The sequence below is a fragment of the Oncorhynchus keta genome, chromosome 13, assembly GCF_023373465.1.
Source record: "Oncorhynchus keta strain PuntledgeMale-10-30-2019 chromosome 13, Oket_V2, whole genome shotgun sequence".
Lineage (NCBI taxonomy): Eukaryota > Metazoa > Chordata > Actinopteri > Salmoniformes > Salmonidae > Oncorhynchus > Oncorhynchus keta.
Window position 1 is genome coordinate 3,907,636 of NC_068433.1, and position 15,011 is coordinate 3,922,646.

At 43.0% G+C, this 15,011-nt stretch overlaps 1 protein-coding gene across 1 annotated transcript in view; it reads right to left on the minus strand.

The window, feature by feature from the left end:
- Window positions 1-15,011, minus strand: part of LOC118379866 (short transient receptor potential channel 5-like) — an 88,424-nt gene that overhangs the window by 41,233 nt on the left and 32,180 nt on the right. The window contains exons 9-12 of the mRNA XM_052460726.1: window positions 14,393-14,532; window positions 12,550-12,693; window positions 12,327-12,383; window positions 10,659-10,783 (exon numbers count right to left, since the gene is read on the minus strand). Of these exons, the coding sequence (XP_052316686.1) occupies window positions 10,659-10,783; window positions 12,327-12,383; window positions 12,550-12,693; window positions 14,393-14,532 (466 nt within the window). The remainder of the gene's footprint in view (window positions 1-10,658; window positions 10,784-12,326; window positions 12,384-12,549; window positions 12,694-14,392; window positions 14,533-15,011) is intronic.

Consider the following 15,011-nt stretch of genomic DNA (forward strand, 5'->3'; position numbering starts at 1 on the left):
AGAGATGAGAGACTGATCAGGCCAAAAAATAAAAAATAGACAAGACTACCTGGAGAGGGAGAGAGAGAGAGATAGGAGAGAGCATATATATATATATATATATATATATATACAGTATATATAAACACACATACCCACATATATATAAATATACATACATGTACACACACATATATATAGCATATATATATACAGTGGGGAGAACAAGTATGCAAATTAATTACTGAAAAATCATACAATGTGATTTTCTGGATTTTTGTTTTAGATTCTGTCTCTTACAGTTGAAGTGTACCTATGATAAAAAATTACAGACCTCCACATGCTTTGTAAGTAGGACAACCTGCAAAATCGGCAGTGTATCAAATACTTGTTCTCCCCACTGTACATGTATTGTGTAACATGAAGTCCTATGAGTGTCATCTGATGAAGGTCATCAAAGGTTACGGATTAATTTGTATCTCTATTTCTGCTTTTTGTGACTCCTCTCTTTGGCTGGAAAAATGGCTGTGTTTTTCTGTGTCTTGGCTCTGACCTAACATAATCGTTTGGTTTGCTTTCGTCGTAAAGCCTTTTTGAAATCGGACACTGTGGCTGGATTAACGAGATTTTTTATCTTTAAAATGGTGTAAAATACTTGTATGCTTGATTAATTTTAATTAGGAGATTTTTGTTGTTTTGAATTTGGCGCCCTGCAGTTTCACTGGCGAGGTGCTATCGTCCCACGTACCCTAGAGAGGTTAAAGTTAGTGAGGGAGATATAAGAGTAGCTTCAGATATTTTTGCAATCTGTTCCAGTCATTGGCAGCAGAGAACTGGAAGGAAAGGCAGCCAAAGGGGGTGTTGGCTTTGGGGATGACCAGTGAAATATACCTGCTGGAGCGCATGCTACGGGTGGGTGTTGCTATGGTGACCAGTGAGCTGAGATAAGGCGAGGCTTTACATAGCAAAGACTTATAGATGACCTGGAGCCAGTGGTTTGGTGACGGATATGTAGTGAGGGCCAGCCAACGAGAGCATACAGGTCGCAGTGGTGGGTAGTATATGGGGCTTTAGTGATAAAACGGATGGCACTGTGATAGACTACATCTAGTTTTACGAGTAGAGTATTGGAGGCTATTTTATAGATGGCATCATCGAAGTTAAGGATTTGGTAGGATAGTCAGTTTTACGAGGGTATGTTTGGCGGCATGAGTGGAGGAGGCTTTGTTGCGAAATAGGAAGCCAATTCAAGATTTAATTTTGGATTGGAGATGCTTAATGTGAGTCTGGAACGAGAGTTTACAGTCTAAGCAGACACCTAGTTATTTGTAGTTGTCCACATATTCTAGGTCAGAACCGTCCAGAGTAGTGATGCTAGTCGGGCGGGCAGGTGCGGGCAGCAATTGGTTGAAGAGCATGCATTTAGTTTTACTAGCATTTAAGAGCAGTTGGAGGCCACGGAAGGAGAGTTGTATGGCATTGAAGCTCGTTTGGAGGTTTGTTAACACAGTGTCCAAAGAAGGGCCAGAAGTATACAGAATGGTGTCGTCTGTGTAGAGGTGGATCAGAGAATCACCAGCAGCAAGAGCGACATCATTGATATATACAGAGAAAAGAGTCGGCCCAATAATTGAACCGTCTGGCACCCCCATAGAGACTGCAAGAGGTCCGGGCAACAGGTCCTCCGATTTGACAACACTGAACTCTATCTGAGAAGTAGTTGGTGAACCAGGCGGAGAAACCAAGGCTATTAAGTCTGCCAATAAGAATGCGGGGATTGACCGTGTCGAAAGCCTTGGCCAGGTCGATGAAAACGGCTGCACAGTACCGTCATTTATCAATGGCAGTTACATAATTTAGGACCTCAGCGTGGCTGAGGTGCACCCATGACCACCTCGGAAACCGGATGGCACAGCAGAGAAGGTACGGTGGGATTCTAAATGGTCGGTGATCTGTTTATTAACTTGGCTTTCGAAGATTTTAGATAGGCAGGGCAGGATGGATATAAGTCTGTAACAGTTTGGGTCTGGAGTGTCTCCCCATTTGAAGAGGGGAATGACCGCGGCAGCTTTCCAATCTTTGGGGATCTCAGCCGATATAAAAGAGAGGTTGAACAGGCTAGTAATAGGGGTTGCAACAATTTCTGTGGACAATTTTGGAAAAAGAGGGTCCAGATTTTCTATCCCAGCTGATTTGTAGGGATCCAGATTTTGCAGTTCTTTCAGAACATCAGCTGTCTGGATTTGGGTGAAGGAGAAGCAAGGAGGGGGGTTGGGCAAGTTGCTGAAGGGGGTGCTGAGATGTTGACCGGGGTAGGGATAGCCAGGTTGAAAGCATGGCCAGCCGTGGAAAAATGCTTATTGAAATGATCGATTACCTATGGTGCCACCAGTCTGACCACTCTGGGACCTGCCACCAGTCTGACCACTCTGGGACCTGTCACAGTCTGACTCTGGGACCACTCTGGGACCTGCCACCCACTCTGGGACCTGACCACTCTGGGACCTATGGTGCCACTAGTCCACCAGTCTGACCACTCTGGGACCTCTGGGACCTATGGTGCCACCAGTCTGACCACTCTGGGACCTATGGTTCCACCAGTCTGACCACTCTGGGACCTGCCACCAGTCTGACCACTCTGGGACCTCTGGGACCTATAGTGCCACCAGTCTGACCACTCTGGGACCTATAGTGCCACCAGTCTGACCACTCTGGGACCTACCACCAGTCTGACCACTCTGGGACCTATGGTGCCACCAGTCTGACCTCTCTGGGACCTATGGTGCCTCCAGTCTGACCTCTCTGGGACCTATGGTGCCACCAGTCTGACCACTCTGGGACCTGTGGTGCCACCAGTCTGACCACTCTGGGACCTGCCACTATGGTGTCACCAGTCTGACCACTCTGGGACCTGCCACCAGTCTGACCACTCTGGGACCTACCACCAGTCTGACCACTCTGGGACCTATGGTGCCACCAGTCTGACCTCTCTGGGACCTATGGTGCCTCCAGTCTGACCTCTCTGGGACCTATGGTGCCACCAGTCTGACCACTCTGGGACCTGTGGTCTGCCACCAGTCCACCACCTGCTCTGGGACCCATGGTGTCACCAGTCTGACCACTCTGGGACCTGCCACCAGGACCTCCACCACCCACTCTGGGACCTGTGGTGCCACCAGTCTGACCACTCTGGGACCTATAGTGCCATCAGTCTGCTTGCAGTTGTCAGTTATCAACTGTGGATGATCAGGGCTTTATTCAGGAACATTTCTTGGGCTACTTTGATTTGTCAAGTAGGTGAGATGCGCAGACTGTGTTTGACCTTGTGAATTTTGAGATGTCTGAGTTTAACTTCATGGAAAAACGTGTTGTTTAAACCTACGATGGTGCAGCTGTAATGGAATTTATCTGCTATTTGTATTTACAGCTAAGTCCCCTCCTGTTCCCTGATTAAGAGGTGATCTCCACTCCACTACCATTGTCAACTCTCTCCTGACATGAACTGAAGCCACGTCTCATGTGCCCGGTCATCTACTGGCACGTTGAATGTTTCCTCTCCAAGCACTATGAGGACCCCTATCAATGTTCTGTCATTACTGTATGTAGAGTCAATCACAAACACAAACACGTTATTACACATCAGTATTTTACTCCTTGCTTGGTCTAAATCATTCTTAGGTCTTTTGTCTAACTGTCTAGTGATACGGTTTCTTGTCTTCCCAGTCAACTCATGTCCTGCACTGAAGTCAAGCCTCTGAACACCTCATGCTTCACACCCTCATTCAATCACTGCTGTGATCCCAACACTGTGTACGTAGCCTTCTCATTCCCCTTCCCCATGTTATTGTACTATACATGTCTTTATTAAATGCTTTAGGTTAAAATCATTGCTCTTTGACGATTTTGAAAAAACCCTTTGTCGTCCTCTTGTGATCCACGCCTATACCGTGGGTCTCCCATCCTCCTCAATTTGTCAGGTCACCAGCCTCCACTGATGCAAGTATAGTTGAAAATGTAACACCGGATCACATGACAGATAGCCATGTGAGTGAGAGGTGCTTCAGCACGCAGCCGGGAGAAGGGAATTATAATTATTATATTCAGCCCAAGAGCACACTGACCACAAAAGGCATGGATTTCTTCAGGGGGCGTTACGGCGTTACGTTATGGCCACACAAAGGGGATGCAGCCGGGAAATTTGAGGCGTTATCAAGTGCTTGTCAAATTGTGAATGAGAGACTGATGAAGTGTGTACAGCCTGAACAAAGCAGAGCTCATTGCCTTTCATGCAACTTTTTTCAAGTCATCGTTAGAGTCTCATCATACAGCCTTAGAATGTATAAAAAATCTAAACTATGTTTGTTTCACAACTAAAGTTACGTTAAATTAAATTAAATTAAATTAAGCATTTAGGATGTTTCTTTGTTGACCTCTCAACGCATGTGCGCCCTCCCTCAAATCTCTTGGAGAAAATATAATTTATATTTTATTCAGCTATGTTCAATTGTACTATTCATACTATAAAATAATATAATATAAAGCCACAGAATTCTGAGCAAGTCCTAATGAACTGGTGTATCACTCAACCATATGTCATATTGTAGCCTAGAGCCATATGTCATAGTGTAGCCTAGAGCCATATGTCATAGTGTAGCCTAGAGCCATATGTCATAGTGTAGCCTAGAGCCATATGTCATAGTGTAGCCTAGAGCCATATGTCATAGTGTAGCCTAGAGCCATCTGTCATAGTGTAGCCTAGAGCCATATGTCATAGTGTAGCCTAGAGCCATATGTCATATTGTAGCCTAGAGCCATATGTCATAGTGTAGCCTAGAGCCATATGTCATAGTGTAGCCTAGAGCCATATGTCATAGTGTAGCCTAGAGCCATATGTCATAGTGTAGCCTAGAGCCATATGTCATAGTGTAGCCTAGAGCCATATGTCATAGTGTAGCCTAGAGCCATATGTCATAGTGTAGCCTAGAGCCATATGTCATAGTGTAGCCTAGAGCCATATGTCATAGTGTAGCCTAGAGCCATATGTCATATTGTAGCCTAGAGCCATATGTCATAGTGTAGCCTAGAGCCATATGTCATAGTGTAGCCTAGAGCCATATGTCATAGTGTAGCCTAGAGCCATATGTCATAGTGTAGCCTAGAGCCATATGTCATAGTGTAGCCTAGAGCCATATGTCATAGCCAGATCAGGACCCGAACATAAGGACTGACTCAGAGGATGCTATTCTGTTCTTCTGAAATAGACAACATTTTCTTCACATCGTGTTTCTTTAGACCTGTCTAAAATAAATGATGGATTTATTGTGGAGGTGTAGACTATATTACATGGATTTATTGTGGAGGTGTAGACTATATTACATGGATTTATTGTGGAGGTGTAGACTATATTACATGGATTTATTGTGGAGGTGTAGACTATATTACATGGATTTATTGTGGAGGTGTAGACTATATTACATGGATTTATTGTGGAGGTGTAGACTATATTACATGGATTTATTGTGGAGGTGTAGACTATATTACATGGATTTATTGTGGAGGTGTAGACTATATTACATGGATTTATTGTGGAGGTGTAGACTAAATTATATGGATTTATTGTGGAGGTGTAGACTATATTACATGGATTTATTGTGGAGGTGTAGACTATATTACATGGATTTATTGTGGAGGTGTAGACTATATTACATGGATTTATTGTGGAGGTGTAGACTATATTACATGGATTTATTGTGGAGGTGTAGACTATATTACATGGATTTATTGTGATGGTGTAGGTAGACTATATTACATGGATTTATTGTGGAGGTGTAGACTATATTACATGGATTTATTGTGGAGGTGTAGACTATATTACATGGATTTATTGTGGAGGTGTAGACTATATTACATGGATTTATTGTGGAGGTGTAGACTATATTACATGGATTTATTGTGGAGGTGTAGACTATATTACATGGATTTATTGTGGAGGTGTAGACTATATTACATGGATTTATTGTGGAGGTGTAGACTATATTACATGGATTTATTGTGGAGGTGTAGACTATATTACATGGATTTATTGTGGAGGTGTAGACTATATTACATGGATTTATTGTGGAGGTGTAGACTATATTACATGGATTTATTGTGGAGGTGTAGACTATATTACATGGATTTATTGTGGAGGTGTAGACTATATTACATGGATTTATTGTGGAGGTGTAGACTATATTACATGGATTTATTGTGGAGGTGTAGACTATATTACATGGATTTACTGTGGAGGTGTAGACTATATTACATGGATTTATTGTGGAGGTGTAGACTATATTAGATGGATTTATTGTGGAGGTGTAGACTATATTACATGGATTTATTGTGGAGGTGTAGACTATATTACATGGATTTATTGTGGAGGTGTAGACTATATTACATGGATTTATTGTGGAGGTGTAGACTATATTACATGGATTTATTGTGATGGTGTAGACTATATTACATGGATTTATTGTGGAGGTGTAGACTATATTACATGGATTTATTGTGGAGGTGTAGACTATATTACATGGATTTATTGTGGAGGTGTAGACTATATTACATGGATTTATTGTGATGGTGTAGACTATATTACATGGATTTACTGTGGAGGTGTAGACTATATTACATGGATTTATTGTGGAGGTGTAGACTATATTAGATGGATTTATTGTGGAGGTGTAGACTATATTACATGGATTTATTGTGGAGGTGTAGACTATATTACATGGATTTATTGTGGAGGTGTAGACTATATTACATGGATTTATTGTGGAGGTGTAGACTATATTACATGGATTTATTGTGGAGGTGTAGACTATATTACATGGATTTATTGTGGAGGTGTAGACTATATTACATGGATTTATTGTGATGGTGTAGACTATATTACATGGATTTATTGTGGAGGTGTAGACTATATTACATGGATTTATTGTGGAGGTGTAGACTATATTACATGGATTTATTGTGGAGGTGTAGACTATATTACATGGATTTATTGTGATGGTGTAGGTACTATATTACATGGATTTATTGTGGAGGTGTAGACTATATTACATTGATTTATTGTGGAGGTGTAGACTATATTACATGGATTTATTGTGGAGGTGTAGACTATATTACATGGATTTATTGTGGAGGTGTAGACTATATTACATGGATTTATTGTGGAGGTGTAGACTATATTACATGGATTTATTGTGGAGGTGTAGACTATATTACATGGATTTATTGTGGAGGTGTAGACTATATTACATGGATTTATTGTGGAGGTGTAGACTATATTACATGGATTTATTGTGGAGGTGTAGACTATATTACATGGATTTATTGTGGAGGTGTAGACTATATTACATGGATTTATTGTGGAGGTGTAGACTATATTACATGGATTTATTGTGGAGGTGTAGACTATATTACATGGATTTATTGTGGAGGTGTAGACTATATTACATGGATTTATTGTGGAGGTGTAGACTATATTACATGGATTTATTGTGGAGGTGTAGACTATATTACATGGATTTATATATTACATGGATTTATTGTGGAGGTGTAGACTATATTACATGGATTTATTGTGGAGGTGTAGACTATATTACATGGATTTATTGTGGAGGTGTAGACTATATTACATGGATTTATTGTGGAGGTGTAGACTATATTACATGGATTTATTGTGGAGGTGTAGACTATATTACATGGATTTATTGTGGAGGTGTAGACTATATTACATGGATTTATTGGGATGGTGTAGGTAGACTATATTACATGGATTTATTGTGGAGGTGTAGACTATATTACATGGATTTATTGTGGAGGTGTAGACTATATTACATGGATTTATTGTGGAGGTGTAGACTATATTACATGGATTTATTGTGGAGGTGTAGACTATATTAGATGGATTTATTGTGGAGGTGTAGACTATATTACATGGATTTAGGTGTTAGTGGATTTATTGGTGTAGACTATATTACATGGATTTATTGTGGAGGTGTAGACTATATTACATGGATTTATTGTGGAGGTGTAGACTATATTACATGGATTTATTGTGGAGGTGTAGACTATATTACATGGATTTATTGGGATGGTGTAGGTAGACTATATTACATGGATTTATTGTGGAGGTGTAGACTATATTACATGGATTTACTTTTGATTTTTTTAAACGTAGATGTTCCAAAGGCCTGTTAATTAATTATCAGTGGCGTGTGCCTGGAAGCCAGGAGATTCTAAATGTGTTTATGTTAATTAACTGTCAGCTACCGTTAGATTGGCAGCTAATTGCTTGACCAATCACCAATTGACAAAATGTCATGCCGTAGCACTAGAAAAGTCTGCAGCACCCGGCCTCACCCTATTAGAATCTCAAGTCAAATGTCCACTGTTTGCTGATGATCTGGTGCTTCTGTCACCAACCAAGGAGGGCCTATAGCAGCACCTAGATCTTCTGCACAGATTCTGTCAGACCTGGGCCCTGACAGTAAATCTCAGTAAGACCAAAATAATGGTGTTCCAAAAAAGGTCCAGTCACCAGGACCACAAATACAAATTCCATCTAGACACTGTTGCCCTAGAGCACACAAAAAACTATACATACCTTGGCCTAAACATCAGCGCCACAGGTAACTTCCATAAAACTGTGAACGATCTGAGAGACAAGGCAAGAAGGGGCCTTCTACGCCATCAAAAATAATATAAAATTCGACATCCCAGTTAGGATCTACCTAAAATCAGTTATAGAATACATTGCCATTTATGGTTGTGAGGTCTGAGGTCCGGTCACCAACAAAGAACTCACAAAATGGGACAAACACCAAACTGAAACTGAATTCTGCAAAAATATCCTCTGTGTACAAGGTAAATCACCAAATTATGCATGCAGAACAGAATTAGGCCGATACCAGCTAATTATCAAAATCCAGAAAAGAGCCGTTAAATTCTACAACCACCTAAAAGGAAGCGATTCACAAACCTTCCATAACAAAGCCATCACCTACAGAGAGATGAACCTGGAGAAGAGTCCCCTGAGCAAGCTGGTCCTGGGGCTCTGTTCACAAACACAACAGACCCCACAGAGCCCCAGGACAACAACACAATTAAATACCAACCAAATCACGAGAAAACAAAAAAATGATAATTACTTGACACATTGGAAATAATTAACAAAAAAACAGAGCAAACTAGAATGCTATTTGGCCCTAAACAGAGTACACAGCGGCAGAATACCTGACCTGACCTGTATGACCTCCCTACAACACCTGGGCATGCTCCTGATGAGGTGGCGGATGGTCTCCTGAGGGATCTCCTCCCAGACCTGGACTAAGGCATCCGCCAACTCCTGGACAGTCTGTGGTGCAACGTGGCGTTGGTGGATGGAGCGAGACATGATGTCCCAGATGTGCTCAATTGGATTCAAGTCTGGGGAACGGGCGGGCCAGTCCTTAGCATCAATGCCTTCCTCTTGCAGGAACTGCTGACACACTCCAGCCACATGAGGTCTCGCATTGTCTTGCATTAGGAGGAACCCAGGGCCAACCACACCAGCATATGGTCTCACAAGGGGTCTGAGGATCTCATCTCGGTACCTAATGGCAGTCAGGCTACCTCTGGCGAGCACATGGAGGGCTGTGCAGCCCCCCAAAGAAATGCCACCCCACACCATGACTGACCCACCGCCAAACTGGTCATGCTGGAGGATGTTGTAGGCAGCAGAACGTTCTCCACGGTGTTTCCAGACTCTGTCACGTCTGTCACATGTGCTCAGTGTGAACCTGCTTTCATCTGTGAAGAGCACAGGGCGCCAGTGGCGAATTTGCCAATCTTGGTGTTCTCTGGCAAATGCCAGACGTCCTGCACGATGTTGGGCTGTAAGCTCAACCCCCACCTGTGGAGTCTGTTTCTGACTGTTTGAGCAGACACATGCACATTGGTGGCCTGCTGTAGGTCATTTTGCAGGGCTCTAGCAGTGCTCCTCCTGCTCCTCCTTGGACAAAGGCGGAGGTAGCGGTCCTGCTGCTGGGTTGTTGCCCTCCTACGGCCTCCTCCACGTCTCCTGATGTACTGGCCTGTCTCCTGGTAGCACCTCCATGCTCTGGACACTACGCTGACAGACACAGCGAACCTTCTTGCCAGCTTCACAGCTCGCATTGATGTCACATCCTGGATGAGCTGCACTACCTCATGCTACCACTAGAGTGAAGCACCGCCAGCATTCAAAAGTGACCAAGCATAGGAACTGAGAAGTGGTCTGTGGTCACCACCTGCAGAACCACTCCTAATTGGCTAATTGCCTATCATTTCCACTTGTTGTCTATTCCATTTGCACAACAGCATGTGAAATGTATTGTCAATCAGTGTTGCTTCCTAAGTGGACAGTTTGATTTCACAGAAGTGTGATTGACTTGGAGTTACATTGTGTTGTTTAAGTGTTCCCTTTATTTTTTTGAGCAGTGTATATATACATATATAAACATACCCACATATATATATATATATATAGTGAGTGAGTGAGTGAGTGGTGGTGGTGGTGAGTGGTGGTGGTGGTGGTGGTGGTGGTGGTGGGTGGTGAGTGAGTGGTGGTGGTGGTGGTGAGTGAGTGAGTGAGTGAGTGAGTGAGTGAGTGAGTGTCTTACGTTGAGAAAGCGTTATTCTGTTTCTCACAGCGGATGCCCTTGCAGTTGTTGGGTTCGTCTGAGGCCTTGGTCTCGTAGTAGAAGTACAGCTGATTCAGACCGTTGGCAAACGCAAGCAACACCTAGGAACACACACACACACACACACACACACACACACACACACACACACACACACACACACACACACACACACACACACACACACGAGAATGCTAGAGTTCAGCTGTCTGTTGAGAAACCAATGAGTATAGTTACATGTACACAGTAACGTGACTATTGTGGATATAATAGTTTGAAACGTTTACACGTTTTACAAGAAGAACAATGTCTCTAATAATGGACACATCTCTAAATCAGACTACCTAATCAGGCTACCTGATCAGGCTACCTCCCTAATCAGGCTACCTGATCAGGCTACCTACCTAATCAGGCTACCTACCTTATCAGGCTACCTCCCTAATCAGGCTACCTATAATATAATAATAATAATAATGCATTTAGCTGACGCTTTTAGGCTACCTACCTAATCAGGCTACCTGATCAGGCTACCTACCTAATCAACCTACCTGATCAGGCTACCTACCTAATCAGGCTACCTGATCAGACTACCTCTCTAATCAACCTACCTGATCAGGCTACCTACCTAATCAGGCTACCTACCTTATCAGGCTACCTCCCTAATCAGGCTACCTGATCAGGCTACCTACCTAATCAGTCTACCTGGTCAGGCTACCTCCCTAATCAGGCTACCTGATCAGGCTACCTACCTAATCAATCTACCTGGTCAGGCTACCTCCCTAATCAGGCTACCTGATCAGGCTGCCTCCCTGATCAGGCTACCTACCTACTCAGGCTACCAGTTGCAGAACATCACCAATCAAAGTAAACATTCTACCACAGTGAACAAGTCATTTTTGTGATGCATATTTGATTCTGTAAAAAACGACTTCTAAGACGAATACAGGAAGTTGTTCCGAGCTCACTTCACCGGCGCCAAAGAGGGAGGCTCTCGGCTGGTGCTAGTACACAGATCAAATACACCACTGGAACGCCGATTAAGGTGTGCAGAGTAAGGTGTTTACATGACAATTGCATAATCTGCCTACAGCCATAATCAGTTTAATATCGAATTATTAGGTGCATGTAAACATGCTGATTGTGTCTTTATATCGTTCTAGAACTGGACAACAACTGAGTATCTGAATGTGTCTTTATATCGTTCTAGAACTAGACAACTGAGTATCTGAATGTGTCTTTATATCGTTCTAGAACTGGACAACAACTGAGTATCTGAATGTGTCTTTATATCGTTCTAGAACTAGACAACTGAGTATCTGAATGTGTCTTTATATCGTTCTAGAACTAGACAACAACTGAGTATCTGAATGTGTCTTTAAAAACTAGACAACTGAGTATCTGAATGTGTCTTTATATCGTTCTAGAACTAGACAACTGAGTATCTGAATGTGTCTTTAAATCGTTCTAGTAGACAACTGAGTATCTGAATGTGTCTTTATATCGTTCTAGAACTAGACATCTGAATGTATCTGTTGTTGCAAAAACTATATGTACATTACATATAGTGTGTGTGTGTGTGTGTGTGTGTGTGTGTGTGTGTGTGTGTGTGTGTGTGTGTGTGTGTGTGTGTGTGTGTGTGTCCACCAGACAATATATAAAGAGGAACTTGAGTATGTCCAGCAGCATCCGTCCCAGTGAGATCTGAAATCATCATCACATCACCATCATCATCATCATCATCATCATCATCATCATCATCATCATCATCATCATCATCATCATCATCATCATCATCATCATCATCATCATCATCATCATCATCACCATCATCACCATCATCATCATCATACAAAACACACTCACTAACCTGTAGAGGTCCCAGGTGGGAGTTGGCTGTGAACAGGGAGATGAGTCGTAGAGAACTGAAGATATTAGCTATAGCAAACAATGCTTCTGCTATCAGGGTAGGGTGCCACATCTCCCACTCTTCTCTAGGACGGGAAGAGTTGTACTACAGAGAGAAAGAGAGAGGGTTAAGGAGGGAGAGAGAGAGGGGGTAGGGTGCCACATCTCCCACTCTTCTCTAGGATGGGGGGAGTTGTACTACGGAGAGAGAGAGAGAGAGAGAGGGTTAAAGGAGGGAGAGAGAGAGTGAGGGAGGTAGGGAGGGAGGGAGGGAGGGATGGATGAGAGAGAGATAGAGAGGGGGTGGGGAAGGAGAGAGAGTGAGAGAGAGGGGAAGGAGAGAGAGAGAGAGAGAGAGAGAGAGAGAGAGAGAGAGAGAGAGAGAGAGAGGAAAGTAGAAAGGAAGGGAGAGATTTTTATGGTTTGACAACATGTCAAAGTTCAATCTTGGTATGGTTGAGCTCCTCTCATTAGCTTCTCAGCCATTATCACAGGAATCCATCTAGCACTGCTGCTATCAACTTTCACTAACACAAACACCCATCATGCATATGTACTCACAACAAACTACACACATTCAGCTCTCGTCAGAACACCAAGTTGAGGCCTATCAACACTGAATGTTCCAGAATGTTCATCACAATGTACCACCAGAATGTTCTATAATGTTTGAGGATGTTCCCGGATGTTCCAGAATGTTCATCACAATGTTCCACAATGTTCCAGAATGTTCCCGGATGTTCCAGAATGTTCATAAAAATGTTCCCGGATGTTCCAGAATGTTCATAAAAATGTTCCAGGATGTTCCAGGATGTTCATAAAAATGTTCCCGGATGTTCCAGAATGTTCATAAACATGTTCCAGGATGTTCCAGAATGTTCATAAAAGTGTTCCAGGATGTTCCAGGATGTTCATCACAATGTTCCAGAATGTTCATCACAGTGTTCCAGGATAATCCCGGATGTTCCAGAATGTTCATCACAATGTTCCCAGATGTTCCAGAATGTTCATAAGAATGTCCCAGGATGTTCTGGTGTGTTTTCTAAAGAGAGAAGAGCCCCTCGCCACCACGAGTAAATCACCAAGTGTGTGTGTGTGTGTGTGTATGTGTATGTGTGTGTGTGTGTGTGTGTGTGTGTGTGTGTGTGTGTGTGTGTGTGTGTGTGTGTGTGTGTGTGTGTGTGTGTGTGTGTGTGTGTGTGTGTGTGTGTGTGTCTTACCTTAACATAAGCCACTATCTTCAGTGATATAGTAGCCAGGTAGAGGGAGTTCATGTGTGTGTGTGTGTGTGTGTGTGTGTGTGTGTGTGTGTGTGTGTGTGTGTGTGTGTGTGTGTGTGTGTGTGTGTGTGTGTGTGTGTGTGTGTGTGTGTGTGTGTGTGTGTGTGTGTGTGTGTGTGTGTGTGTGTGTGTGTGTGTGTCTTACCTGTGTAAGCCACTATCTTCAGTGATATAGTAGCCAGGTAGAGGGTGTGTGTGTTCATGTGTGTGTGTGTGTGTGTGTGTGTGTGTTCATGTGTGTGTGTGTGTGTGTGTGTGTGTGTGTGTGTGTGTGTGTGTGTGTGTGTGTGTGTGTGTGTGTGTGTGTGTGTATCTTACCTTAACATAAGCCACCATCTTCAGTGATATAGTAGCCAGGTAGAGGGAGTTCGTGTGTGTGTGTGTGTGTGTGTGTGTGTGTGTGTGTGTGTGTGTGTGTGTGTGTGTGTGTGTGTGTGTGTGTGTGTGTGTGTGTGTGTGTGTGTGTGTGTGTGTGTGTGTGTGTGTGTGTGTGTGTGTGTGTGTGTGTGCGTGTGTGTGTCTTACCTGTGTGTAAGCCACTATCTTCAGTGATATAGTAGCCAGGTAGAGGGAGTTCATAGCAAAATCCATCAGGTTCCACCAGTCGTGTATATACTCTGTAAAACCTCCATCCCACATCTCCTTAATCTCAGCCCAGATAAAACCTGATATATATATATAGAGAGAGAGCGAGAGGAAGAGAGGGAGAGAGGAAGAGAGAGAGAGAGAGAGAGAGAGAGAGAGAGAGAGAGAGAGAGAGAGAGAGAGAGAGAGAGGAGAGAGAGAGAGAGAGAGAGAGAGAGAGAGAGAGAGAGAGAGAGAGAGAGAGAGAGAGAGAGAGAGAGAGAGAGAGAGAGAGAGAGAGAGAGAGAGAAAGAGACCAATTGATGTTACTCTTCAATAACAGACCCCAAAGCAAATCGGGGGAAGGAAATTGGAAATTGGGAATTCAAGGAGGAAAAATTGTTTCTCTCCTCAGTGATTCTGTCTCAGTGATTCTGTCTCAGTGATTCTCCCCTCAGTGATTCTCCCCTCAGTGATTCTCCCCTCAGTGATTCTCTCCTCAGTGATTCTCTCCTCAGTGATTCTCTCCTCAGTAATTCTCTCTCAGTGATTCTCTCTCTTTGATTCTCTCTCAGTGATT